Source organism: Gasterosteus aculeatus, chromosome 11 (assembly GCF_964276395.1).
Source record: "Gasterosteus aculeatus chromosome 11, fGasAcu3.hap1.1, whole genome shotgun sequence".
Classification (NCBI taxonomy): domain Eukaryota; kingdom Metazoa; phylum Chordata; class Actinopteri; order Perciformes; family Gasterosteidae; genus Gasterosteus; species Gasterosteus aculeatus.
The window spans coordinates 400,492-426,783 of record NC_135699.1 but is presented as its reverse complement, the minus strand read 5'-3'; the positions used below and the strand labels follow the sequence as shown (position 1 = coordinate 426,783).

The 26,292-nt window shown below is 45.3% G+C and overlaps 1 protein-coding gene across 2 annotated transcripts; it reads right to left on the bottom strand.

Annotated features, from left to right (window-relative positions):
• Positions 1-305: 305 nt before the first annotated feature.
• Positions 306-12,842, bottom strand: LOC120828148 (MAGUK p55 subfamily member 2-like). 2 transcript variants are annotated; one of them, XM_078084712.1, is made up of 14 exons: positions 12,699-12,842; positions 9,666-9,714; positions 9,080-9,180; positions 8,855-9,010; positions 8,549-8,719; positions 8,104-8,211; positions 7,660-7,779; positions 7,405-7,536; positions 7,144-7,246; positions 6,688-6,756; positions 5,769-5,930; positions 4,795-4,997; positions 2,592-2,720; positions 306-2,491 (listed from the first exon to the last, which is right to left on the bottom strand). In XM_078084712.1, the coding sequence occupies exons 2-14, from the start codon at positions 9,694-9,696 to the stop codon at positions 2,315-2,317; spliced, it is 1,662 nt and encodes a 553-aa protein (XP_077940838.1). In that variant the 5' UTR covers positions 9,697-9,714; positions 12,699-12,842; the 3' UTR covers positions 306-2,314. The 2 variants fall into 2 exon arrangements, with proteins under 2 accessions (XP_077940838.1, XP_077940839.1); XM_078084713.1 differs by lacking the exon at positions 12,699-12,842 and adding an exon at positions 12,006-12,272.
• Positions 12,843-26,292: the final 13,450 nt, after the last annotated feature.

Below are 26,292 nucleotides of genomic sequence, written 5' to 3'. Positions count from 1 at the left end.
CTCCTCACAGGTTTCCATGGATCCTGGTTCTATCTGGAGCCGGGTCCGGCCTCCTGCGTGTCCCTGCTGCTACTAACAGTGATTACTAGTCACATTACTATTTCTGACAGCATTACTGCTTAAATATCATGTTTAACCTACTATATCCAGTGCTGCTGTTATTACTAATCACTTTGACTTCATTATTCTGCTTACTAATCTAAATGTTTAAGTTTCTGTCACTTTTCTGCCCCCTGAGGTTGATTTTCAGCTACACAAAACCAATTGAACAAGAAGGTAAATTCTGTCAAAAACACAATCAATAATTAATCAGAAACTATTATTTATTCAGCATAAACAGAAGCATGAACAATCATCAGTCCTTCAACACAACTACAAGTTTCAAAATGAATTCACTTTTCATTTGATTTAAAAGCCGTCCACGGCTTCTACACCTCCGATGGGGAGGAACACTCGTATAAGTGAATAGTGACCAACAGGTTTCACAAACATGGAGCCAGAGTCAATGGTTTCAACAGAGGTGCGTCATTCTCAGACGTAATGATGTTATGGAACATTTGGAAATGAGCCTATTTAGTACATATGTACAGTAAACCTTCAATTCTTGTACAAACTGAATACAAAATGGTAAAACCAAATGACTTTACAGTTGTATCTAAATGTTTATCATTAAAGATACTCACACATTTGCATTTCCTGTGGAGAGTTCACAGTGAGGTTTTACAATGAGAGGGAGATTAACACGGGCGTGTATCTCAGAGCTGCCGGACAAAATCACGCTATTTTAAGAAAATAGAGCATAAATACAAATGTAATTTTACAAAAAATGAGTCACTAAATGTCTCCTCTAACAACAACTGGTCTGAGCATCACTATTTCACTCTCTATCTAACTGTGCATCAAAAGGTGAGTAGCTGCCACAATAAAAGATCGGAGCACAACGAGCAGCTCGGGGAGCTTTGGCACAGTTACGCATGTGATGCCCAGGCGTGCACCACACATGTCAAGTTTAAAGACAACACGAGACTAATCCTGCACATCCTTCCACTCATGCAGTGTCTTGTATCTCTGTCTCTACAAACGACTACAACCAAGTTAATAAACACAACCAGCTTCCCCTTTGAAAGAAGAAGTATGACAGTCGGAGTAATTTTGTCATAAAATAGAGCTTCTGTTTCGATCTGTCAATGGAGCTCAAACTAGACAACTGCTCCGTTGACCATCGTGGGGACCGTTAGATCCTGGATGTGTTCATGACTGATATCAGACTCACCAGGTGTTTTGTTTCAACAATAACCCGAATGGGAGAGGCTGAAAAAGGTGCGCCAGTGGACCCGAGGAATAAACCCCCAGGTCCAAAACGACAGACAGAGAATCCAAGGAAAACAAATACATGGATCAGAAAATATCATCAAGGAAAAGCCCCACAATGCATCAAGGGAAGCAAAAGAGAGCCAGTAGCAGGAAGCTACATCACCATTACGGTAAGAAGACATGGGACACACAGCGGGATAACAAAGGAGGCACTGAAATACAAAATAAAACAGGAAGCCACCAAAACAAAAGCTGAGACAGCGGCCCATAACCTTTAGTCCTCACGGACCCGTTTGATGTTACACACGCATTCGTTTTGCTCGTCGCCGTGTATTTAGCTCTGGCGTTAGTACCCGTGGCTTATTGTGGATTCAGGTCGCTGGCTTACAGTTCGTGGTGTGAAAACTACAATGGAATCTTATTAAATGGTGAATGCACACCATGGAGAGTCCCTCACTCTCTGTAAACATTTTTATAAATATTTGGCCCCATTTGGCCTTTTGTCCCCCTCGTGCATGACGCAGGGCAGCAGAGGGGAAAGTTACAACCAAACACCTTTTCTATTACAATCCTACATTGTAAGTCGCCATCGATTGCTGAATGAAGAAATGAGTACCAAATATTATTGAATATTCTAAAAAATGTATTCATGACAATATAAATTGCTGAATTTTTCCTTTTCACACTATTTATGAATTGAAGACTTTTGGCGGTTTGGACACCCGGGGACACAATTTAGCAGGACAATAAAAGTCGTAAATCACGATGGCCGTTTGATCACGAAAGCATCATAGATCTAACATTGGGTGACTGAAAGATTTCTAATAAAAAGATTAGCGCTTGGTGATTGGGTGTAATTAGTATCGATGTCTCGACATACAAACATCATTAACAATACAAATCATTTAAAAACATAAATTAATCAATACTTAAATCTATGGATAAACACGCACAGGATTTACCCAGTGGCGTATGTTCATATCCTCACTACAGCCTCTTTCTAGAAGACCCAGGTGACCGGGACCCACTGCGGGTTTTTAGAGACCGTTTCCAGGGCGGCTTTGACGGTACGGTAGGTCTCGTCCAAGTTGTCGTTGACGATGCTGAGGTCGAAGTATTGGCCGAAGGCCGCCTGCATCTTGGTGCTCTCATCGCACGTCCTCTGCAGCTCTTCGTCCTGAAAACACGTTGATTGGATTATCGTAATCACAGTGACTTCTCAAGCTGAAACACGCTCCTCCCTCCATGAGTACGATGCTACTGAAAGTGGTTCTTACCGTCGGTGACTTGGGAATCACGCCTGCTTCGACCGCCGAGCGGTTCATCGCCTTCATCACCTCAACGTCTGGAGCCTGAAGGAACACCACGCAGGGCAGGAACTCCGAGGTCCTCAGCACTTTGAGGGACTACAACACACACACACACACACACACACACACACACACACACACACACACACACACACACACACACACACACACACACACACACACACACACACACACACACACACAATTTGGATTTGAATTTGTGCCTTTGAGCGTTTAAACTGGTGACACTGAATTAATGAGGTTATACTCTACTGTAGAGGATGTTCATACCTGCATATTGATCTTTCCCCCTATTTAGTCGTTGTTTTAATGATATTTATATTAAAGGAGGAGTTAGGGCATAAGCCATACATTATATTACAGCCGCGCAAACATTGTTTTGGGGTTTTGTAGCCTGTACGTGCTTCCTTTAGGCAGGTTAATCAGAAAACACTGCAGAAACATTCATTGTTTTGCAGACGATAATTATATTTATTGATCCAGCCAGCTCGTTATACTTATACTTACTCATACGAATGGACATCGAAACCACGAGAAGCGGTTGAGAGATAAATGACTAGGATTTCATCATTATTCCATCCTGCATACGTACAGACTTGAAGCCCTCGGAGGCCAATCGGTCATTTGTTCCATACTAAATAAATTGAGTTGAATCTTGAGGAAGCAAACAACATTCAACTGAATCAGAAGTCTGGAAAGACTTTTAGGAGACAGTTAAGACAATGTTCTGATGCTACAATGAGGAGTGTGTCCAACTCATAAAGACACTAGAAATAGAACATTAAATCAGTTTGTTTGGAGAAACTCCCACAAGCTGCACAATGTACAATGAACGTGTCCTTCTCGTTGGGCAGAAGTTCACTAGGTGGTTCTGAGTGAAGCAAACAAAGTCTGCCCCTAGAACGGAATTTCATTTCACTAATCCACCCCTTCTGTGTCGGGACCAGGGGTTCCACCCTCGATGGGTTACAGGTCATTCTGTAGAGGTCGGCTAGACTCTCTTCAATTGTGTGCGTCAAAGGATCCACAGGTACATGTCATCCATCTAAACAGCCACGAACATATTTACATTGGAAGTTAATGCAAAATGATGATGATGATTAGAAGCACACAGATTCACAGAGACTAAACACACTACCTCACATTTGTTTGTGGACACTGAAGCCTAGTTTATGCTTCTGCGTTTTCACAGCGACGCAAGGACACGCAGACGCACGAGCCCCATTCGTGTCCCTTGCGTGTCTTTTCACACCTCCTTGCGTGCGTCGACCCATTTTTCAAAAGCGACGCAACGCTATGATTGGTCTCTAACTCCGTCCTTTAGAGTCTCACGTCTCCGTTTTCACAGCACAATACGGCCGTTATTAAAAGGAAGAACGTTGACGAGAGAACGGATCAGACTGAAGAGCTTTTAAATATGAGCCGTCATTGGCGGACTATAAGGACGCCGGATGGCCTCTGATTCATGGAGGCAGATCTCCACAAACGAGGGGAACAAAGTCGTGGAGGAAAATACGGGACAAATGTGTCCTTGATGCAAAGCAGCAGTGTGGATGCACGGGGCAATAAAGTCTATGATCAATAAATAAAGCAACCAGCGACTTCCACACACAAAGACGTGACTCTCCAGGTCGTCTTCAACAAAACACGTGACTCCACCTGTTGTTCTGGAGGTGAATCGCTCTGCAACACACGCAGGACTTTACAACCAGGAAGTGAAACCAGCGCGTCGACACGTAAAGACGCAGAAACACTGCTCTTAAAATGGATCACATGACTTTGCGTTACGTGAATAAAGTACTTGTGAAAAACCCCTCAGGCCCTGCAGCATTTAACCTTTCCAGCTGAACGTTTGGGTTTTATGGGCACTTTAACGCTTCCTCCCCTTCCAACAGTCAGCTGCTTCAGTGAAGCTCAAAGAGCTCTGTGTCCTTTCTGCTCAGCAACAAACGCACAGACACACAGACACACTCCCCTCAACGGGGTGAATCATGGACGACCTGTCAGCTGAACGGAAGAGCTAATGGATGTTGTAAGGGAGCGCTGTGTAAAGCGGGCTAACGTTAGCGCCCCGCTGGCAGGCAGACAGTATGTGCATGTTGCCCGGTGGCTGCGGCGTAGCTCATCACGCGGGGATGCTGGTGCCTACCTGAGGGTTGACGTCCAGCACGCAGACGCGTCCGGCCTCAACCACCTCGTGTATGGAGTCCATCTTTATTCCGTACAGGTTGCCGTCGTACTCTCCATGTTCAAGATAGCGCCCGTTCTTGATGTCGGCCTCCATCTTGCTGCGGCTGGTGAAGGCATACATGCGACTCTCGCCGTCTTCCTTCTTGGGTTTTCTGGAGGTATCTGGACACAATGTGACGCTCAGCTATGCACACACACGCCGGCGCCGTTTCCCTGAAGAAGCTGTGGTTACTCTACAGCGGGGGGCTTCAACTAAAATGTAGAGAAAGTTTCTACAAGCAGAGGTCATAATGTGACTGCTTAGTGTGCTTCAAGTTGTATCAGCATTTGCATTTAATCAATACACCACTAACAAATCAAATACTAAAACTCTTTTGAATATTTAATGTGACGTAACAAAGAACTGAACATCTGTGTGTGACTGCAAATACACATAATGTTCTCTCAACTAAGTAAAGTAGGGCTGCAATTGAAAAAATAAAACAGGATTTTAACAGTTTAATAGAAATAGAAATATATAATCTCCACTCTCCCACTGTGGTGGTTTAGTATTTAGTCCATTGAGGATTGTTCCTCATGTTTCTCACCCGTCTCTCTCTCTCACCTTCTCTGTTTGGACAGCACAGGCCACGCCCCCTGAGCTGAGAAGGAGCAGGCAGACGCCTCCTGAGAACCAATATTCATGGTCATATGAGACCGGGCCAGAGGAAAGTAATATTACACTACTCATACTTTATTTCGGATTTTGTAATTATCATTTGTAATTATATTACTTCTGTTATTAAATTCTCTAGGATTTTGAAACTCGAGCCAGTTGACTTTGACCTCTGGTCTCAGAAGGGACGAGGGGAAGTGCAGAAGTCCACATGACCTCTGTTCTAAATCATTCCTCGGCTTCCTGCTGCTAATAGAGCTTTACACAAGATGTCATACATGGAATGGTGGTGCCAAAGAGCAGTGGATCCCTCAGAAGAAGCTTGTTCTTCAGCCTCCGCCGCCCGACACCCTGGGCACCAATCAGAATCAGAGTTTTCCTCTTGAAAGGCGGGACCTTGGCCACCTCTTCGTAGAGCAGGATCTCATGTCTGTCAAACTCTGGGAAGAGGAAAGAACGGAGGGTTGAAAGGAACCAGGACAGAGGAGAGAAGGACGGAGGGTTGAGAGGAGAAGTGTGGACGAGGGGAAGAAAGGAACCAGGACAGAGGAGAGAAGGACGGAGGGTTGAGAGGAGAAGTGTGGACGAGGGGAAGAAAGGAACCAGGACAGAGGAGAGAAGGACGGAGGGTTGAGAGGAGAAGTGTGGACGAGGGGAAGAAAGGAACCAGGACAGAGGAGAGAAGGACGGAGGGTTGAGAGGAGAAGTGTGGACGAGGGGAAGAAAGGAACCAGGACAGAGGAGAGAAGGACGGAGGGTTGAGAGGAGAAGTGTGGACGAGGGGAAGAAAGGAACCAGGACAGAGGAGAGAAGGACGGAGGGTTGAGAGGAGAAGTGTGGACGAGGGGAAGAAAGGAACCAGGACAGAGGAGAGAAGGACGGAGGGTTGAGAGGAGAAGTGTGGACGAGGGGAAGAAAGGAACCAGGACAGAGGAGAGAAGGACGGAGGGTTGAGAGGAGAAGTGTGGACGAGGGGAAGAAAGGAACCAGGACAGAGGAGAGAAGGACGGAGGGTTGAGAGGAGAAGTGTGGACGAGGGGAAGAAAGGAACCAGGACAGAGGAGAGAAGGACGGAGGGTTGAGAGGAGAAGTGTGGACGAGGGGAAGAAAGGAACCAGGACAGAGGAGAGGAGGATTCATTATTTCACAGTGGACCGTGGACAGTGATGACTGTATCCGAGGACAGCGCGTTATTACCTGCATTTTTGGTGGTTACGTACATCATTTTCTTCTTCTTCTTGCCTCCAACACCAGTGCACAGATTCCCTGTCACATCAACGGGGCCTACAGTTAGTCCCTGTCACCCATGACTCCCAGACCTCCCTCAGCTGGTTTCATTGAAAACCCCTTTAGACCGATTTCACAGGCTCTCATCAGTAAAACAAACACAATGTTTGCCTTTCATATAAATAGACTATTATTGAAGCAACTCGGCACGAGAAGAGCTGTGGGACGTCAACTCGCTTGTCTCACCGGCTTTCACCACCAGGCGGCAGTGAGAAGCAGCAGAACGTCCATATGAGAAGGACGGGACATTTGTCCTAAATCCCAGTAGATGTGACGGCGGTGTTGATAGTATAAATGTCTGATGTGCAGACTAGAACCAGTGCAGTCCATCTGAGGAGCACCGCTGTTCCTCGCCCTCCCGGTTACCTGCTGGTGCCAGTTCTACATCTCTCTTGACAAAGGCTTTCCTCTTCTCCTCCAGCATCTGACTGGGTATCAGGCCCGCGCTGCCACCCTCCACGTGACGGGCCTGTGTAACACGCACACACACATTCACACTCATAACAGAAGCTGTGGTTTTATTACATCTCAACCCAAAGACAATACGAGCATCACATGAAACCGCTACGAGCCAGAAGTCAACTAAACACGTAAAAGCCCAGATCTCCACTAGTCCTTGTACTCCACCTGCCACCAGTTGACGTCATCCTGGTTGACTATCTGCAGGATGTCTCCGGCCTCAAACCTTAACCCCGCCTCCTTACAGGGGATGAGGTTGTCGTTGGCCGGGTCGTAGTCATAGTGACACTTAAAGAACAGCTGGAAACAGACACACATAGCGGTAGAATATAGTGGTGTAGTTAGTTCACTGCCGTTGGGCTTCACGTTTGTAAATGCTCGTGAACGTCTGTTACTATGGCAACGGGGGCAGCGATCCGTCACCTGACTCGGCTGTATGGCTTCATGGTAGCTGGGCAGGATCTTCAGAACTACGCTTCCGCTGGCTGCCTGCAGCTCCTCTTGCAGAACGCTGGCGTCCTGGCCCACCTCCCGACCGTTCACCTGCCAACACCACGCATCATCCATCACATGGGCAAGATCAGCACGGCGCTCCAAAGTCAGCCACAAATAACAGAATAGGAGAGCCAGCACACGGGAACGCAGATGATCAGCCATTTATCAATGACTTTTGACAGAGCCAAACATGTTTCAGTGTTTTTGTGCTAAACCGGCTGCTGACAGTGGCTTCTACATATACAAGTACGATGGCCGTCCTCATTTAAAAAGGAGATCCAAACTCCAACAAAGAGAAGACCAAGGACTATCAGCTGGAGGTTTAATGCCCTCCCTCCCAGGTAAGGTCACGCGTACTGACGTCTGCCGCACCTCTTTGATGACGTCGCCGACATGCAGCAGTCCTTGCTGGTCGACCATCCCTCCGTGGAGGATGCGGGCAATAATCAGCTCACCACCCTCCACTTTGAACGTAACACCCTGCAACACAACAAGGCAACAGGCTGTTGTTAGAATCATTCTGCTATAATCACCAGCTTGCAGCAGAAAAGTGCTGACCGGCGTGGGAGGAGCTAAGGAGGTCTAAGGTGGTGCGAGCCGGCGAAATCTACCGCCCAGACCTACGTCAGTCTGCAACAGTTATGCCTTAAAAGCTGGGTCCCCATGCGGAGCTCCTGTAAATGGATGCTTCCCACTTTCTGTGCCAGCTTGACTTGAGAACAAGCTCTTTAGATGTGAGCCCGGTCCATGAGAGCGTGCATCACGTAGGGGGGACGGAACGATCAATGTCTGATGGGAAGGTTTGAACGGTACCTACCAGGTGCTCTCCAGACACTTTGCGGATGCCCACCATGCGGACTGCGTCGGGGGGCGGGGGCAGGTTCGGCGTGGGGCCGTCTTCCTGCTCGTGATCCACAAAATGACACGGGCTGAGAGGGGGGCTGTCACACGCCTGGGACGCCACTGTATCGTGCGTCTCCAGCAGAGACTGACAGGCAGCAAAGACATGGGACGTTAGACACTGTGATTTCTTGTGCAAAGCGCTACAAAAAGCCCTTTATTGGAAGACTCAACCATTAGAACGACACTCTGGTTTCCCAGTGCATTCCAAAGCGTTCTACACCTGGAAGTGAGGCTGGGTCAGAATGCGGGCGAGCTCTGCCGCCGTGTCCGAGTCGCCTGTGAAGGGGTTCAGGTCCCTGAGGATCTCCTGCAGGAGCTCCACATTGTTCTCCCTCACCGGCGCCGGGCGCGGCTCCTTCAGGCTCTCCTCTTGCTCCTAACAAACACAGACGTCAAACCGACACACAACGTTTGAGGCATCGCTGTCCGTGTGCGTGTTCCACACCAGAGGGCTCTCCATGATGCCTTTGAGGAAGATGAGGTCCAGGTCGTTGGCTGTGGTGGAGCTGGTGGTGCTGTCGCTCATCGCGTCCAACATCTGGGGCACTGAGACGGGGACACACACACAGAGCGGGGAGGCCGTGACATACCAGAGTCAATTCAAATACACATGTACAGAAACTGTCGGATTGGTCAGATACTTGCAGCATATTTTCAACACGATTTTGAAAATTGGGTTTATTAATTTCAAAACACACTATTACAAACGTACGTTGGTCATGGAGGTGCAGATTGTTACTGTGGACCCACACACACAGTTCACTGCTCAATCCTCGTTATATTTTAAATAGAACACACCCAATATGACCACTGCGTTAGTCCGTTTCAGTAATGATGATGTCATTTTAGTGTTACTCATATACTTATATTTATTTCCATCTAAAGACATTAAAATGTCCATGTCTTCACTTTGAGATCTGATGTGTTTTCCAAGTTTCCTCTATTTCTTTTTTGAGCAGTATATATATATATATATATATATATACTGGGTACAAGCAACAAACTCCTCCGTGGGGAGGACGGTGTCTCACCAGGCTCCGTCCTGGTGGAGGCCACAGGCATTGTTGGCCTTCAGTCGACCTGAGGAAGAGAAAATAAAGAAAGTGATCCAATAGTCCATCGACTGCAGTGAGCTCAGCTTTGGTGTAGAGGACATATGTAGAGCACGTACAGCCCTTCTATTCTATTGTCAGCTGAATATACTGCGTTCATCCACCATTCACTGGTCTTGTTGTCCGATGTCTTAATGTCTTATTTCTGATGCGATGCACAAGTCGCCATCACACGTTTGTGATTCGGGTGACTACACTCAGTCAAAGGATATTATATTATATATATATATATAATCATTTAAAATGGTTGCTTTACCAGCACAACATGGGACAGTAAACACACGTATTCACAGGCCGCAGCAGCGCCGGAAAGGGGGCGGAGCCACAGTGATTGTTCTGGAACCGAGCTTCCATTCTGAGCGGGGGGGGGGGGGGGGGGGGGGGGGGGGGGGGGGGGGGGGAATATGGGCGTGACTAATCTATACATTGCCATGACAACCGACACAATACAACGTCAATTTGGGGAGAGAACAAAGAGCAAACACTGATTATTCAACTACACGTGATGCCTTCGCCTCGTAAACACCATCTACGTGCCTGAGGCTGAGCTGGTGCTGCCATGGAAACCACCTCGCTCTGCTTCCACAGCGATTACACAACACACCTCCCATCACTATCACCACTCGTTTCAATCAGGTTATGCAAGTTAGTAACGGTGGAATTACAATATACACTTACACCAATGTATCTGTGATAAGCTGAACTGGTGATGGTTGTTATTAAATGTTATTCTCTATTATATTCTAATATTGAGTAATGTAGGATAATATCAGGCATCCATTAATGTGCGCATGCAGTGCAACACAGAAAAGATTGTTGGAAAAACTTGAATGTGGAAATATATATTTTGCACTGTTCCCAACTTCAATTTTAAGAGTTCAAGTAAATTGACTTACAAGATGTAACAATGTCCCCATAGATAGAAAGGGTTTGGGACAAAGAGCGAGTGCATTGCATCTGATCTGTGGAACATTTCTCCTGTTATGTGAGAACAAACAAGCACCCAAATGTCATCATCGTTTCTTTGCCTTTTTCAACCACAGAACACATAATTGCTGGGTTTCGAGTGCTAGCCGCTAGCGATGAGTATCGTTTGGGGTTTTTAGATACCGGTGCCTAAACGGTCCCTGAACAGACACTTTTTTAAAGAAAAAAAGCACATAAACAACAATTGCTGAAATTAAAAGAAAGTTTTTTTTAGTCAAAGTCAAATATTTTTCTTCAAATTGAACAATATATTAACTGTTTAAAACAATACTGTAAATATAAAGAAAAAAAACCCACTTGGCTTCAAACTACAGCGTTGAACTTTGTAACTTAAACTATGCACAATATATGAACTGTGCACCGTATGATGACAGTGTTTTCCCCCTCTAACAGCCAGAAGTGTGTATGTCGTTAGGTAATTGGAACATGAATCATTTAATTACAGATGTGTGCTCACTGTGCAGGAACTAAAGAAATGCAACATATATTGAAAGGCATTAAGTTAGATTGACGCCTCTTGTTTGCTTCGTTTTGTTGACGTCATGCATGTGAGGGAATTACGTCACTGTGCAGCTTACATGGTAGATTTTATTTTGGTAGGGTCAGCCAATCAGTTTCAGTACACATACCAGCATGATGCAATGCAAAAAAGGGTATCAAACATGCATTATTACTTAAATATTTAACATTTATTCCAACAGTATAACATAATAAGGACATCTTATTATTCAGTATTTCCAATGTGTGTATTGTATATATATATATATATATATATATATATATATATGTGATCTATTAGAACATGTATATGTATATATTGAGATGCACCTATGAACCTAGTTTGTTGGGAAAACACCCGATCAGTGTGTTGAGGAAAGAACTCAAAAGCCCCACGAAACTTCACAGAATGAAGAAGTTTGGATAAAATGTGCCTGTTTTCATCCGCGTCCTGCTTGCGTGTCCTCACTGCAGTCCTGTGCGTGCAGCTGGTTAGAGATGTTAACTTTAACAACTGTTACAAAACTAGAAACGAGACGATTGATGAGCTAAAATATAATACAGTAATAGTTGTTACCAGTCCTGCTCTGCATATTTAGCTTAGTTTGCATCCTCACTGATAAATACTTTCACCATCTTTTGCTTTAAGCCACTAGGCAGCAATACGTGAGTCACATGTCAAATCCTCATTTGAGAAGATACAAAGTGGTCATACTTTTCTGTGGATCCCAGGAAGAGTAGCTGTTGTTCTGCAAAGAGCTAACGGGAACCCACCTGAGTATAAAACCAACGCCCTATAGGAATATACAGGAGAGGTGAAGAAGGAGGTGCTCAGCAGCACAACGGGACCATGGGAGCAAGCAAGAAAGGTGGAGGCATCCTCTCCTTGTTAACTACATGCAGCAGTCTATGGACGGAGAAGAAGGGGGGACGCAAGCAAGACCACATCTGAGTGTGAGGAGAGGGTTAAAAAGATCTACCAGACAATGAGTCACCTCAACAAAGACAGAACAAGAGGACATAAATGTCCCCTTGTTCCTCTGCCTCCATGTCTCCCTAATTTATTCCCTCCTCCTCCCTCCTGCCTCCACCATCATCCATCTGCTCGCCGCCTTAATGTGTAAACACACACACACACACACACACACACACACACACACACAGTGTGTCAAACATGATAGCTGTAACTATTGGCGTTAACTATTCTATATAATGACCCCATATTTTCGGACCTTTTTACCCCATAATACCTGAATGTAATAACCAAGTACAATGTGTGACCACGTCAGCCAGCACACACACACACACACACACACACACACACACACACACAAAGAAACAAACAGTAGCACCACGCTAACGGTACACAGGTCGTGATACAAACACTCCCGCTACGCAGCGTCGTCCGTTCACTCTCACCGGGACGTCACAACAATGGCGGCGGGGCGCGCGGATGAAGACACCTACCGTTCACCAGCAAGACGCGTCCGCCGCGCTGCCTGGTCGCGTGCGCTGCTTGTTGTCGTACCAAGATGCAGCCACGCGCCAATGAGTGCGTTACTAGTGTGTCACCGGAAGAACACGTGCGTGGGACTTCCGGGAAGATTTCAGAATAAAACGCCTCTGGTAAACATTCGCGTACATGCAGTTTCATTAGAAAGCTAAAGTTAAACTGTCAGATGAGAGACAGTGGCGGGTGGCCAATGGATGTCTCCTCCTTGAACCCAAAACTAAAGAAAAGATCATATTAAATTATAAATGTTTTTGAAGCAGAGGAGACGACTGACAGCCACAACCAATTACCTACATATTACAATTTTCAGAATAAACAAATGCATTGCATGCACTTCTCATTAGGTTATTTTGTTAATTAAGGCATGCAGACGTAGTGCACCAGCAGATGGACCATCCGGGCGTCAGGTGAGGTCGCCTGCCATTTTGTTAAGAATCAGCATGCATTAGCAATACAATTGAAAGACGTTTGGGGAAGTTGTTAGACTTGTCACACATTATTTTCGTTGGAAGTTAAAAAGCAATGGCATCTGTTGACATCTGCCAGGTTCCTGTTTATCAGCAGGTACAAACATCAAATTATTCAAATTAATAGTATTTAACAAATAGTAACGTGCACCACCCTGGGATCAGGGGCCAATAACCAGACTATAAATGAATTGTCTCACTGTTGGTGTTCACCCAATGTGTCGTCAATAGTCAAAGTTCTGTTTGAAGGTTTGAATTCGTGCACGAGATCATTATCAGAAAAGTGCAATTTAATTCAAGCCACATCCTGATAAAAGAGTATTATTATATCAGGGGGATGAAGGACTGCTGGAGAAGAGCTTCTACTTCATTCCTGCTCCACTAGTGATGGACAAATATATGCTCTGCAGAGACCTATATGGTTATCACAGAAAATCTAAACTGATGAACCATTTCAACTAAGGGGTGATTGTGGGTGAGTGGGGAGCACGGTCGTCCTCCAATCAGAGGGTTGTCGGTTTGATCCCAGGCTCTGCTAACCCGCATGTCGTTGTGTCCTTGGGCAAGACACTTAACCCAACATTGCTCCTGTAGCTGGACTACAGAGTGTGAATGTTAGTGACAGATGGGCAGGTGTCACTGTGTATGATTCTCCTGTCATCAGTGTGTGAATGAGTGAATAATGTCATGTAGCGTTAAAGCGCTTTGAGTGGTCAGAAGACTAGAAAAGCGCTATACAAGTACAGCCCATTTACCATTTACCATATAGCACAGAGATCTCGCGCCAGCCCTTCATCAACCTGAAGGAATCTTACCTCAGAACCCATTAACCAATTAGTCCAGATACCCGGGGCCTGGAGAAGGAGAATGTATCTATTGGAGAAAGGATGGCACTCAGTTCAAATCCAAAATAATCAAACCTGCTGACAAGGGTTCAAAATGACTTATAATAACATAATAATAACACCTTACCGAAGCTAAACAGCACTACATTACTTACCTTCATCCTGCTCCTTACAACCTGAAACAAAAAAACTAATCCGGTAGGTTGTGGGACAAATTCATGAAAAAAAGATGATTACAATTGTACTACCTGTCTGGTGAGGAGCCTACACATCAGGAATCAGGAATCAGGAAACATTTATTGCCAAAATATGTCAAACATACAAGGAATTTGTCTTGGCGGTTGGTGCCAACGCATATTCTACCTTTATCCCAAGATTCATAAGGATCCAGAGACCTGGACGGTCCCACATCAGATTCCCACCGGCAGAGACTGTGTCTCATAGAATAGAGTTTATTGATATCCGTATTAACCACTTGTCCCAAAAGCATGAAAGATATATAAAAAGACACCTATGAAGTTATTAAAAACATTTTTTTAAATCTAGTGTTATGCTTTTCTCCATCGACATTGATTCTCTCTACACCAACATAGATACCCAACTGGGTCTGAAAGCGATAAGGGACATTAGAAAATATCCTAATCAGCCTTTGAGGAACCGAGATAGCCTGACACCAATGATCTCGTTAATTTGAGATGGATACTGGGACATTTGATTGGCCTAGGCATTTGGATTTCAGTATTTCTGTGATCTAAATCCGCTATTGAGTCCTGCTTCCGCCACCCCGTTGTGACAGCCTATTCGTATTTGTACCTCCAGATCCACGGGACTTCCATGGGCTAAAAGTTTGCCCAGCATAAGCAAATATTTATATGGCGGACTGGGAACCAATTATTTGTGCAAAAAAATGACCTATTTTTGTTTGTGTCGGAACCATTCTCAACTCCATTGACAAGGACACTTCTGATTTCCTCCAGAAAGTGCCTAACATCTCTTGGACGACACATCGCTTCACCATGGATATGCACAGTCTCTATATGAACATCGACACAACAATGCAGCTGGCAGCAGTTAAGATTCTGCAACAATTCCCTGAACAATCCCAACCAGACCAGGAGATCCTGGAGCTCAGCCTAACCAGAAATGACTTTGACTTTAATGGCCAACAGTACCTACAGATTAGGGGAGCAGCCATGGGCAAGACATTTGCCCCGGCCTATGCAGATGTTTACATGGCCACTTGGGAAGAATCCATTCTCCCATTGTGCGCCAGTCCCAGTCATTACTGCAGCTATTTGGATGACATCTGGGTCTGGCCCCACTCAGGAAAGGAGTTTGACTCCTTCCTTAAGACCCTCAATTCACACCACCCAGTCATTAAACTTTAAACAGCCATCACCAACTAATGGGATCTTTTTGGACTTTTTCACCGTCAATGGCTCCAACTTCTTGTTGTCTGGGATCCTTTAAATCAAAGTGTTTTTTTTAACTAACAGATTGACACTTATTGCTGGTAACCATCACCTTCACAACTTGTGAGGCATTCTGAAGTCCCAATTATTGAGGTTTAAACGGATCTGCTCACAGGCGCAGGACTGAGGTTTGGCCACGCACAGCTTATTCAAGGCCCGAGGAGAGAGTGGCTACCCCTGATCCCTTCTTTAAAAAGTTAGAAAGGAGGTCTATGAGATATCTCCGCCTTTGAACCCGGCTCTCCCAGGGGGGCAGGACAACACTTTGATCCCCTTCATTAAACTTACAGACGCTTTTCAGCATGGGCGACCAGGAACACCAGAAGGAACTCTGACCGGCTCTTGGGTCCCACATCACTGTTTCTGTTGTTGGACATTGTCTCGGCCCACAGAAAAACCCAAACTGGATTCAGGATGCATTGGTACACCCCTACCAGAACCGCAAGTCACCACCAGCAACCAGTGTTCATTTTGGCAGCTATTTTTGATTTAGTCTTAGTCTTTAGACGAAAAATGCATATTAGTTTTAGTCACATTTAGTCATTTTAATTCTTCTTAGTTTGACGAAAACTAGACTATAATGTAATTAGTTTTAGTCACATTTAACAGCCATATTAAACTCATTTTCTTCCCTTCTCAGGCCCAGGGACCCCCTGTGTTGTGTCTACAGCTGCATAATAGTCTATGTCCCTCCTAGGACAGGTCTATGGATGTCCCTCCTAGGACAGGTCTATGGATGTCCCTCCTAGGACAGGTCTATAGATGTCCCTCCTATAAGACAGGTCTATAGATGTCCCTCATAGGACAGGTCTATAGATGTCCCTCATAGGACAGGTCTATAGCAGGTCGGCAAACGTTTTGACTCGCGGCCACAGTGGGTTGTAAAATGTGACGGAGGAAGAACAAATGGTTGAAGTGTTTGTGTGAGCTGATATAAATGACGTGTGAAACATCATTACATGAAAGGATTTGGATTTTAACAAATAGCAAAGCATTTATTTGCAAGGCAATTTAACAAATTGGCAAAGGTGTAACAACTTCATGAGGACCAGGGATCTAAATGCAACTCTTTGTTGTCTTTGTCTGTTTACTTGCAACGCTTTTGACACTTCATGCTCCTTTATTATTTCCACTGTCCCAACAAAAGAGACCTTAACGTCCTACAATCGCTGCAATACATTATTTTCTTGGCTTCAGAACCTGCAACGAGTTTATTACGTTAGACGTGTTTGTGACGGAGCGTCTCATCCAGCGAGGAAACGCTGCCTGCCGTCGCCAGAGAACAGAGCAGAAAGGTCCGACGGTCTTTAAACGCGTCTTCATGTTTCTGTGAAGCAGCGCGGCTTCAGCCTGCTAACAGGCAGCTAACAGTCAGCTAACAGTCAGCTAACAGGCAGCTAACCGTCAGCTAACAGTCAGCTAACAGGCAGCTAACAGTCAGCTAACAGGCAGCTGACAGGCAGCTAACAGTCAGCTAACAGGCAGCTAACAGTCAGCTAACAGGCAGCTAACAGGCAGCTAACAGTCAGCTAACAGGCAGCTAACAGTCAGCTAACAGGCAGCTAACCAGAGACAGCTGAGCTAAACTAACGAAGCCGAAGCGTAAAATAGTCGTCGCGGTCCGTAGTCGGTGCACAAGAACCACCGCTGCGCCGCTGCGAGCGTCCTGGGTTCGTGGATGACGTCATCATGGCGCGTTAATATCCGCCGTACTTTGTCTGTCTGTTGTCTGTCAGCTGCGTGCGGATTTAGGGGGAAAAAGTATCGTGACTTCGTCAACCACCATGTTCGTCTCGTCTCGTTAACGAAAGTTAGAATAGATTTAGTCTTAGTTTTTATTTTTTAAGATCGTTTGTCACGTCTTAGTCTCGTCTTAGTCAGGGAAAAAAGGTTCGTTAACGAAAATTTTTGGTCATAGTTTTCGTCGACTAAATTAACACTGCCAGGAACCCATTGATCAAAATCCCAAAGGACATCACGTTGCGACACAAAAACTGGTTTTAGCAGATCCGTTGTAAACAGTGTGGTATCCTTAAACTGGGTGAAACCAGCAACAGTCTCTCTACCTGGCTGTCACAACACCGGTACAAGTCCTCAACTCCTTTGGTGTCACACTTCACAGGCATGGGGTGCACAACCTATTCCTCCAGGGCCCGGCAAACAGACCCAACCTGTCCACATCTGAAAGAAGGGTGGAACGCTAGTGGATCGCTTACCTGCGTCCGGTCCATCTGGGGGTCCTTTAAGAGACTCTCGGGTACGCGTTGAGCCTCTGGGGGGCGCGAGTTCTGACCCAAAACACACTTAGCGTGGGAATTGTTAAATCACAATTGATTAGATTGAACAGGATTTGTTCAGTAGCGGCGGATGTCGAGTTGGCCACAAGGACCCTCTGCCGGGCCCTGAGACGTCGGGGATATAGCAGGACCTTCCTCCGGGACATTAAAAAGGATGTCAGAGGAAACTACCAAGAAGGACTGATACGTGGGAGAACACAAACCACCAGCTTGTCCCCATTGTCCCTTTTTCTCCTTTAAACACATTAAGATGAATTTTAAGTGGGCACAAAGCCACATTGAATTGCTTTCTAAATTTGTATTTTTATTTTTAAAAGCGTGCCCACCCCATCGAAGGATGTATCATTTTTTGGGGGGTTTCTCCTGTGCCGATGGGAGCTTTTTGGTACAGAGGATGTTGCATGTGTACGGACTGTAAAGCAAATTCACAGTTTTGGGCTATAGAAAATGAAATGAAATGAATAGAATAATCATGGCAAAATCTAACAGCCCCACTGCTCCCAAATAGACATAACAAACGATTCTTTCAGCAATTCAAGATTAGTTATTATCCTCACGCATGTTGCTACAGATAAAGCGAATTCATTGAAAGCTGGAGACAGTTCTTTGCAAGCCTTGGGTGTAAAAAGTCACCTCAATAACCAAGTGTTGATGATCATAGATATCATAGACTTAATGAAATGGCTGTTTGGAGTATTTAAAGGGGGGGGGGCTACCCCTCCTCAACATGTCTCCTCATAGAAACATGAGCAGAGAGCCAAGCTGTTGCTTCACTGAAAAAAAGGCCTTCATGCTTAACCAATATTGTTATTTGAAGTCATGAAAGGGGTTTTGAATCTGAAAATATAAAATCTGCAACAGAAAAATATTATACAGTGAATCTCAAAAAATAAATTGTGAATGAAAAAAAAAAGTATAAAAAAAAAAGTCAAAACTATATTCAACCAGAAAATACTTTGTGTGCACTTACTTTTATTTTGAATACATTGTTCTATTTTTCAATGTTCAAGACCAAAACTTCACGTATGTTTTTCAAATGAACAAAACTTTTGACCTGGATTTGGCTCCATCGTATATTGCAGATAAAGATGGCATATATATATATATATATATATATATATATATATATATATATATTTTTTTTTTTATAAGGCTTTATACAGCAGCGGAGGAAAGGCTGATGATGCAAGCAGCAAGTCCCCCAGACCTTGTGTTACGGCCTTTTTGTTGATTCCAGGACAGTAACACGACAATCAACGACAGGCGACAGAGTCAGGGTAAAAGGGATCTTTCTGTTTTTTATTACACACAAAGATGGCTCCCAACAGGAGGGAGGGAGATGGTGGAAGATGGGACCTACAGGTTGTGCCAAACAAATGAAATGAATATGACAAAACGAGGCCTAGCTCACCACTGGCTCTTCATCCAAAACACGTCAAACAAAATACCTTACCTGCTTCTCTAAAAAGGACTAAAGGAAAACGTTACACAGGAGGCAACAACCACTACACCTGGTGTATCTATACAAAGGTATACCTACGTGCAAAAATGTACAGGGTACCCCAACTTACTAAGGTCCTCAACCTCCACCTTACAAAACTCCAGTTTTGCTACCAGACAGCCAAAAGCTCACGGACAGGAAGACTGGCCACCAGCCCGCAGCGCAGAACACACCCCCTTTCACTTCTCAGGAGTCCTTCCGTTATGGACTGCCACAGAAAATGCTGTAGAGCAGACAACAGGGCCAGAGCCTCCATCTCTATTGTTGAATACCTAAGCTGATGCCTGTTGAATTTCCGCGAGAAATAATTCACAGGGTGGTCGATGCCCTGGGCATCCTCCTGCAGAAGAACTGCACCAGCTCCAACTGCGCTGGCATCAACCTCCAACTTGAAAGGCAACATGAAATCTGGGGCCTTCAGAACAGGAGTGCACAGAATTCCTTTTAGGCTCTCAAAAGATTGTTTGCACTCATTACACACAAAGGGTTTTGCTGGACTGGTTAACGAGGTCAACGGAGCTGCTACAGAAGAGAAGTTTTTGCAAAACCGTCGATAATATCCCGACATTCCAAGGAAACGACGCAGCTCTCGCCGGGTTTTTGGCTCGGGGAACGCTCTAATCGCAGAGATCTTTGCATCCGCAGGACAAACCTGTCCTCGACCAACCTGCTGACTAAGATAGAGGACAGTTCCTTTTCCAAACTCACATTTGGTAAGATTGAGCGTAAGGGATGCGTTTAAAAGACGGCTGAAAACGTCTCTCAAGGTAGTCATGTGATCACCCCACTCATGGGAGTAGATGACAATATCGTCGAGATACGCTCTACAGTGTGGAACATCCAAGGACTGAATTTATCAGCCTTTGAAAAGTAGCAGGAGCGTTACAAATACCAAATGGCATGACGGTGTACTGGAGGAAGCAGTCAGGTGTTACAAAAGCTGAAATTGTTGAAGCGTGTGGGGTTAAAGTAACTTGCCAGTATTCCTTCAACATGTCAAGTTTAGTTACATATTTTGCGGGACCAATTTCATCAATGCAGTCGTCGATCAGGGGTAATGGATGTGCTTCCGGGACAGTTACGGCATTTACCTTGCGGAAGTCAGTGCACAACCGATAACTCCCGTCAGACTTTGTATCCAAGAGACAGGGGGAACTCCATGGACTGGAACTTGGCACTGCAAATCCATTCTGCACAAGATAGTCAACCTCCTCTCTCATGGCCGCTCTCTTAACTGGGTTTACCCGATAAGCGTGTTGTTTGATCGGTGTAGGGCTGGTCAAGACAATTTCATGCAATTTCATGCGTTATGACAGATGTTTGGGTGGGAGGGTCACGGTATTTTTGCAACATTGACTTCATCGTCTGGTAAAATCTTTCCAGTGCCCCTTGGCTTTCTGGATGGTAGGGACTAGACATCACATGTTTAATGTTCAACGTTCTGAGTGCTTGAGCAAAGGCTTTTGGCATGAAGGACATGAAGGATCGGTTTGAACTACTTTTGGCAGACCAAACAATGAAAAGAATTTTACCACAGCCTTTGTCATAATTGGGGTAGTTATCCTTCGTAGTGGGATGGCCTCGGGGAACCTAGTGGAAGCACACATTACGGTTAGTAAGAACTGATTTCCAGTCTTAGTTTTTGGCAATGGCCCGACACAATCGACCATAATTCTCTCAAACAGCTCACCCATTACCGGAATAGGGCAGAGGGGAGCGGGAGGAATCACTTGGTTCGGTTTTCCAACGACTTAACACACATGACAAGTACGACAATAGTTAACAACATCAGTTTTGAGTTCTGGCCAAAAGAAATGTCTGAGGACTCTACCGTAGGTTTTGGTGATCCCCAGGTGTCCTGACCATGGGTGATCATGGGCTAAGGACAGTACCTGAGAACGATGGGATGTAGGTACCACGACCTGGTAAGTCTCACTCCAATCCATCTCTTCTGAACCTCCACTAGTCCAGCGACGCATTAACAGGCCATTATCGAGAAAGTAGGCCATTTGCTTTCTCTTGGCTTCTTCTTGGCTAAGAACAGATGAAGAACATTTCACCAGGGTGACATCTGCTCTTTGGGCTGCAATGTAATCGTCTCTGGTGGCTGGCAGTTCAACCCCCTCGCGACTGGTGAGGGTAGATCCAGTATCATCAGCAGGCTGAACCTCGCTCACAACAGCTTCAGGAACCGGTTCTGTGACCAGAAAAGTGTCAGACAAATCAATGCGATATCTCTTTGTGTGGGCTCTGGTAGTCACGCAAGCTGGAAATGTGCCATGATGCATCTCTGCCATGTTGTCAGACTCCGAACGCAAATCGGGGCTGTCTACCAATTCAGGGACTGGTACAACTCTGCCACCAGCTAGGTCGTTTCCCAGGATGAAGTCTACCCCTCTAATGGGCAATGCTGGTAATACAGCCACTCTAAAGAACCCATTTACCAGGTGTGACAGAACATTAATTCTATGGAGAGGGGCTGGTATGAAGCTCCTGCCAACACCTCGAACAACTACACTTGAGCGACATGAGGATATTGATGACAATGGTAAGATGCCCTCGCGAATAATAGATTGGGATGCTCCTGTGTCCCTTAGCATCTGTACTGGACGCTGGTCTTCAGGGTTCCCAGTAAAGGAGACCAAGCCTTCAGACATAAAGGGTTTGAAACAGTCATCAGGTCCATCCTCTTCAGGTTGTGACATTCCAGCTTCCGGTGGTGACACCCCTTTAATCAGACCCATGCCTTTTGGCTTTTGTGGGCCAGGCGAGACCTGTTGTCTACGCTTCAGAGAAAAACAATCCGAAATGACATGTCCTTTCTTATGACAATAAAAGCATTCCCGATCACTACGAGGTGGTGACGGCGGTCCCTTAGACTTGTCGGATGGTGGACGGCCAAAACTCTGCCTCATAGGATGTGTTACAGTAACGTGTAACGCGTTACTCCCAACACTCTGCAACACACGCAAGACTTTACAACCAGGAAGTGAAACGAGTGCGTCGACACGACAGAGCGTAAAGACGCAGAAACATGCGGCAGCCTTTAGTCCCTCCTCGACCACGAATTGTCTTCACCTTTGACCTCTGCATTTTCCGCTGAATGCAGCCTCTGGTCCCTCATTCACTCCCAACTCTGCATCTGCTGGTTTCTTCACAGAGAGCTAAACACTCAACAAAGTCCTCCTTTGTCCTGGCTCCCAAATGGTGGAAGGAGTTCCCTAATGATATCAGGACAGCATGAAGCCTGTAGAGGTAAACACACATATCTACCCACTACACCTGAAGTAATTAGCACGTTGATGACGCTTATGAATGTTGCTTTCTTAAAAGAAAAATCCCTTCTTTGTTCTTGCTGTTCTGGTTCTGTTCCCTCCTGTTTGAATTCACTTCATATTAGAACAACATCTCAATGGAAAAATGAAAGCATGTGATATAAAGAAAGCCTCTGCGTATTCAGTATTTACCTACTGCTTTGTAAATCCTCAACCAGCCTCGTTTCCGACGTGTTTGAGGAGGCATTCATTCCAGTCAAATCACAAACAGCGAACACAAATGTTGTCTTGATGTCCCGATCGATGTTCTCTGTGCGTTCTCACTTAGAGGTCTCATCCTCATGGTGTCGCATGACGTTTCCATGTCTTCATCAACTAATTCATCAAGTTTTCTTGTTCATTGTGACCTTGAAGTAATAGATCTGCTCACGCCAGGATTACACACAAATATGACCTCACATTTCTCCAACCGTACAGTCAATTCTTTCTCCTTTTGCCTTCAGCCTGTCTGCGCAGTCATGATATGTGATCATCTGCATCATTACTGTTTGACTCTTCAACCTATTTTTCCATCTTTACACTTCCACTTACCCTCTGTCATACTTTCAAACACTTTCTTTTCTCTTCTTTACTTACTTCCCTATTTCCTTCCCATCAAAATAAACCATCTAGTACATTCATTCATTCAGCAACCTCTCATGTTTAGCGTATCCAAATGTAAGTGTGTACCAGTTGAACCATCACAAGATGACGTCTAACAAAGTTTCCATATTTCATGTACTGCTGCTATCAATGTTCCTTTGATCAGACATTTGCTTCCATCATCCAGATACTGTATCAAGTGTATCGTGCACTTTAACCTCAACAGCAGCACTCAACAATTTACTGCTTATCTCTGAGCTTAGGAGGAGACTAAAAAACTACAAAGATTATTGCAAAAAACTGACACGATATACAACAATTCCCCTTATTTCTCATCACCTTCATTCCTCATTTAAATCTTTCACAACCTTGTCTCTTCATTTTTAATGACAGTTTCCCTCTATTAGTAAATCAATGTTTCGTACTGTTTGTAAATCCATTTTCTGACACTCTCAATAGTCTGTACTTTCTATTCTCCCTTCTTCTACCTGGAATGTGAGTCGTAAACTGGGGAGACTGAGCTGTTGGGAAGTAGTGGGGGTCGGTGTGTCACCAGCTAGTTGTTATGGGGGTTGCATGGGGAGGGGTGGGAGGTGGACCCGTCCTCTGGTTCTGCCGGGCTGCGTTGTATAGAACAGCCGTGGAGGAGCGTTTGGTTGCGTGTCCCTTTCATAACTCCTGGGACACTCCAATAGTCCTCCTGTCCACATTTATAACATCCACGTCCTCATTTGTTCCCACGTCGTCTGCCTCTGCGCGGTGGGGGCTGCTGGAGACCCATTGAATGGTCTCTTCCTGCTGGATATTTGTCCTCTGCCCCCCAGAGGTATTGGGGCTGTTTGTCTATCACCTGCAGTTGTCTCCTGTCTCACTGTCTTTAGTCTGCTTCTGCTGCTGCAGATATCCGAGAATGTCTATGGGGAGGACGTCCTCCAATAGCAGCCTCTCCTCCTTCCTGCTTCCTCTTCTCCTATTTCAACCACCACGCTCTCGTGACCCTCATGTGATGATGTCATCTTTTCTAAGTTGTTTCCCTCAGGCTCATCTTTTCCATCGCTCACGACTTCCCCCGTTCCTCCTCTCAGATGCAACAGAGGTTCTTGTTCTGGATGCTCGGTTTGACAAAGGGACTGTTTGAAGTTCTCCTTTTCTCTGCATGTGGCGGGAAGGACCTGGCCTCTCCTGTGCAGCTTCTGGGTACAGCTGAGGGGGGCATGGGTGTCTGGACTGAGAGGTGGCGGCTTGACTGGGCTCACCATCTGCTTCTTCTTCTTCTGCCAGTCCAACAGCAGGTTTGGGGGTGTTTGGGTGGACTGCCCTCCAGTAGGCGAGCAGCCGCTTGGTGCAGACACGTCTCTTCTTACTTATCTAAGCGGCCGGCTCCCACATAAGCCGTAGTGGCTTGGTTTCCTGCTGCTACAGTCTCCCTCCACACCTTGCGCCTGTCTTCACCCACAGGTGGTGACCTGGTTGGGAACCACCCATTCTTCTGCCATCTTCTCAAGCATCTCTTCATCCTACTCCACTCCCTTTCTCTTTCTTTGGGCTCCATCTGATCTTCATCTGCTCACTGGCCCAACCGACTGGTAAAAGTAACCATGATGCAACCTGGTGTGTCTAAAGAACCCTGAGGTGTCGCTTCTGTCCCAGGAGCTATTCTGTCACTGACTATGATGAGATGCAATGCAAAGTAAACTACTGGATCTGAAAGGGAGACAGTCAATCAAAGTAATAACGACAATACAGATCAAACGCTATCAATACAGGTGTAATTAAAGGGCAAAAAATCAAACTAGTTATGGCTTGAGCAACTCAATGTTAGAATCGGAAACCTGAGATTAAACGTATACAATTACGGTGTAAACACAGGAGAGAGAAGAGGAAACCCAACAAACTAGAAGTTCAAATTAAATTCAAACAAAAAAGCCGAATTAAGAAAGTGAAAGTCTAAACCACCTGCAATGATAATCGATCAGGATTTAAATCCTCTCGTGTTTAAACGTTTGAATACCATTTAAACTTTAACTAGTAGTGATGATGTAACCTTAACTCAAAGCACAATGGAATAATAACTTCCTTATCTGACATTTAAATAAAATTAGGTTCAACCACTGGAGATCAAATCAACATCTATCAAAACTTTTCAGAAGATCAAATCAAAATCAGAGCCACCCTTTAAATTGCAATCAAGATTGAATCCAAAGTAAGACATTACATTTCATTTAGCTGAAAACGACTTACGTAGCGTTTTTAACCCGTCCCACACAGTGGGAGCAGTGTGCAGCTGTAAGGGCGCTCAGGGAGCAATTAGGGGTTAGGTGCCTTGCTCAGGGACTGTCACGATCCAGCGCTCCCCTTCCCCAGAGTACTGAGGCCTTCAATATCTGGTCCCCAAACTCCCCCCTGTTTACTGTCCAGTTGGTCTGTCCCGTTTTGTTTAGAAGGAGTAAGGCGGTCTGGGACGCCGCTCACGTCCATCTACGACAGGCCATCCAACGTCAGAAGGTGAACGCAGACCGACAGACGCGCGGCACCTCAGCTCCAACCCGGTCAGGAAGTCTGGCTCTCCACGCGGAACATCCATCTCCGCCTCCAGTCCAAGAAGCTAAGTCCTCGTTTTATCGGCCCATTCAAGATTATCAAGCAAGTCAATGCGGTGTCTTCTCGGTTACAGTTGCCCACTCATTACAAGATCAATCCAACTTTCCATGTCTCCTTGCTCGTTGTCAGAACCCAGGATGGCCTTGTGCTTTGTGTGTTTTTGTTGGTGACTTAAGTGTGACATTTAGTGCAGAATGAAAGCTTCAAGTTGCACCTGAAGCAGCGAGCTCAGTAGTTTGTGTTGTTGTGAGACGGCTCTGCGTGAAGGTTAATAAGGTTAATAAAGCAACTTATTCATTACTCATTTCTTTATTTACTCACTTCCTTCTTCAACATGCTGCACCAGCAATGTTTCCTCTGTGCTATTGACACAGCAACAGGGCTGTAGAATAAATACACATATTATGGAGGAAATAGTACAAAAATCAATAGTACAGCATCTTTAAAA

Coding starts and splice junctions, on each gene's coding strand:
- LOC120828148 (XM_078084712.1), bottom strand. CDS start 9,696: ATGCCTGTGGCCTCCACCAGGACGGAGCCTG. Junction 9,181..9,665: donor CTCCACCAGGACGGAGCCTG/GTGAGACACCGT, acceptor TCCCCGTCTCAG/TGCCCCAGATGTTGGACGCG. Junction 4,998..5,768: donor CTTTGGCACCACCATTCCAT/GTATGACATCTT, acceptor CATTGTGTCCAG/ATACCTCCAGAAAACCCAAG.